Here is a 3,609-nt window from a genome sequence, read left to right on the forward strand (position 1 = left end):
AGGAGAGAGATGAAGGAGAAAGAGAGCGAGAAGGAGAGAGAGAGAGCGAGAAGGAGAAGGAGAAAGAGAGCGAGAAGGAGAGAGAGAGAAGGAGAGAGAGAGGAGAAAGAGAGGAGAAGGAGAGAAGAGGAGAAAGGAGAAAGAGAGCGAGAAGGAGAAAGAGAGCGAGAAGGAGAAAGAGAGCGAGAAGGAGAAAGAGAGCGAGAAGAGAGAGAGAGAGAGAGAGAAGGAGAAAGAGAGCGAGAAGGAGAGAGATGAGGAGAAAGAGAGCGAGAAGGAGAAAAGAGCGAGAAGGAGAAAGAGAGCGAGAAGGAGAGAGAGAGGAGAAAGAGAGAGAAGGAGAGAGATGAGGAGAAAGAGAGCGAGAAGGAGAAAGAGAGCGAGAAGGAGAGAGAGAGAAAGAGAGAGATGAGGAGAAAGAGAGCGAGAAGGAGAGAGATGAGGAGAAAGAGAGCGAGAAGGAGAGAGATGAGGAGAAAGAGAGCGAGAAGAAGAGCTAGATCAGAACATCATGGCGTCCAGTCCGTCCTCCATGAACTTCTTGAGAGAGGAGAATGAAGATGAGGAGAAAGAGAGAGAGAAGGAGAGAGATGAGGAGAAAGAGATGGCCGAGAAGGAGAGAGATGAGGTGAAAGGGCGAGAAGGAGAGTCACCTCTGCCTTCAGCTGGAGAAGGACCTAGCAACTCTGTTACCAGGCCCTACACACAGACACAGTACATTAAGGAGACAGATGAGGAGAAACTCTGTTACCAGGCCCTACACAAGAGACAGATGAATAACACACAGTTACCTAGCAACTCTGACCAGGCCCTACACACAGACACAGTACCTTAATAACACACAGTTATGAGCAACTCTGTTACCAGGCCCTACACACAGACACAGTATGAACAACACAGTTACCTAGCAACTCTGTTACCAGGCCCTACACACAGACACAGACCTTAATAACACACAGTTACCTAGCAACTCTGTCAGGAGGAACACACAGACACAGTACCTTAATAACACACAGTTACCTAGCAACTCTGTTACCAGGAGACACAGATGATGAGAAACAGTTACCTAGAACTCTGTCACCAGGAGAGACAGAAGGAGTAGCTTAATAAGAAGAGCTAGCAGACTCAGAACATCACACAGACACAGTACCAGTCCGTCCTCCATGAACTTCCTGTAGATGGCCATGAACCTGGCGGTGAAGGCCTCTAGATGGTAGATGGCCTTATTGCCCTGCTGCCCTACACACAGACACAGTACGGTTAATAACACACAGTGGGCTAGCAACTCTGTCACCAGGCCCTACACACAGACACAGTACCTTAATAACACACAGTTACCTAGCAACTCTGTTACCAGGCCCTACACACAGACACAGTACCTTAATAACACACAGTTACCTAGCAACTCTGTTACCAGGCCCTACACACAGACACAGTACCTTAATAACACACAGTTACCTAGCAACTCTGTCACCAGGCCCTACACACAGACACAGTACCTTAATAACACACAGTTACCTAGCAACTCTGTTACCAGGCCCTACACACAGACACAGTACCTTAATAACACACAGTTACCTAGCAACTCTGTTACCAGGCCCTACACACAGACACAGTACCTTAATAACACACAGTTACCTAGCAACTCTGTTACCAGGCCCTACACACAGACACAGTACCTTAATAACACACAGTTACCTAGCAACTCTGTCACCAGGCCCTACACACAGACACAGTACCTTAATAACACACAGTTACCTAGCAACTCTGTTACCAGGCCCTACACACAGACACAGTACCTTAATAACACACAGTTACCTAGCAACTCTGTTACCAGGCCCTACACACAGACACAGTACCTTAATAACACACAGTTACCTAGCAACTCTGTCACCAGGCCCTACACACAGACACAGTACCTTAATAACACACAGTTACCTAGCAACTCTGTTACCAGGCCCTACACACAGACACAGTACCTTAACACACCACAGTTACCTAGCAACTCTGTTACCAGGCCCTACACACAGACACAGTACCTTAACAACACACCACACAGTTACCTAGCAACTCTGTACCAGGCCCTACACACAGACACAGTACCTTAATAACACACAGTTACCTAGCAACTCTGTTACCAGGCCCTACACACAGACACAGTACCTTAATAACACACAGTTACCTAGCAACTCTGTCACCAGGCCCTACACACAGACACAGTACCTTAATAACACACAGTTACCTAGCAACTCTGTTACCAGGCCCTACACACAGACACAGTACCTTAATAACACACAGTTACCTAGCAACTCTGTTACCAGGCCCTACACACAGACACAGTACCTTAATAACACACAGTTACCTAGCAACTCTGTCACCAGGCCCTACACACAGACACAGTACCTTAATAACACACAGTTACCTAGCAACTCTGTTACCAGGCCCTACACACAGACACAGTACCTTAATAACACACAGTTACCTAGCAACTCTGTTACCAGGCCCTACACACAGACACAGTACCTTAATAACACACAGTTACCTAGCAACTCTGTTACCAGGCCCTACACACAGACACAGTACCTTAATAACACACAGTTACCTAGCAACTCTGTCACCAGGCCCTACACACAGACACAGTACCTTAATAACACACAGTTACCTAGCAACTCTGTTACCAGGCCCTACACACAGACACAGTACCTTAATAACACACAGTTACCTAGCAACTCTGTTACCAGGCCCTACACACAGACACAGTACCTTAACACACCACAGTTACCTAGCAACTCTGTTACCAGGCCCTACACACAGACACAGTACCTTAACAACACACCACACAGTTACCTAGCAACTCTGTTACCAGGCCCTACACACAGACACAGTACCTTAACAACACAGTTACCTAGCAACTCTGTTACCAGGCCCTACACACAGACACAGTACCTTAATAACACACAGTTACCTAGCAACTCTGTTACCAGGCCCTACACACAGACACAGTACCTTAACACACCACACAGTTACCTAGCAACTCTGTTACCAGGCCCTACACACAGACACAGTACCTTAACAACACACCACACAGTTACCTAGCAACTCTGTTACCAGGCCCTACACACAGACACAGTACCTTAACAACACAGTTACCTAGCAACTCTGTCACCAGGCCCTACACACAGACACAGTACCTTAATAACACCCCCCCCCCCCATAGTTGGTGCTCAGTATTTGTGAGGCGTACCTTCATGATGATCTCAGGAGGAATGCAGTGAGTCAGCAACTCATACAGTCTCCCCCTCACCTCTAACAACCTGGGAGAGGAGGGAGGTGGGGGGGAGAGAGGTAGAGGAGAGAGAGGGAGAGAGAGAGAGAGGAGAGAGGGGGAGAGGAGAGAGGGGGAGAGAGAGAGAGGGGGAGAGGGACAGGGGGAGAGGAGAGGGGGAGAGAGAGAGAGAGAGGGGGAGGGGAGGGGAGGGGGGGGGGAGAGGAGAGGGGGAGAGAGAGAGAGAGAGGGGGAGGGAGGGAGAGAGAGGAGAGGGGGGGGAGGAGAGAGAGGAGAGGGGAGGGGAGGGGAGAGAGACAGAGAGGGGGAGGAGGGAGAGGAGA

The 3,609-nt window shown here is 48.9% G+C and overlaps 1 protein-coding gene across 1 annotated transcript in view; it reads right to left on the reverse strand.

Annotated features, from left to right (window-relative positions):
• Positions 1-373: 373 nt before the first annotated feature.
• Positions 374-3,609, reverse strand: part of rfc3 (replication factor C (activator 1) 3) — a 14,871-nt gene continuing 11,635 nt past the window's right edge. Inside the window, 4 exon segments of the mRNA XM_046298662.1 lie at positions 374-544; positions 1,176-1,239; positions 3,036-3,114; positions 3,245-3,314. Of these exon segments, the coding sequence (XP_046154618.1) occupies positions 502-544; positions 1,176-1,239; positions 3,036-3,114; positions 3,245-3,314 (256 nt within the window). The 3' untranslated portion in view covers positions 374-501.

This window comes from Oncorhynchus gorbuscha, linkage group LG02, assembly GCF_021184085.1.
Source record: "Oncorhynchus gorbuscha isolate QuinsamMale2020 ecotype Even-year linkage group LG02, OgorEven_v1.0, whole genome shotgun sequence".
NCBI classification, from domain to species: Eukaryota; Metazoa; Chordata; class Actinopteri; order Salmoniformes; family Salmonidae; genus Oncorhynchus; species Oncorhynchus gorbuscha.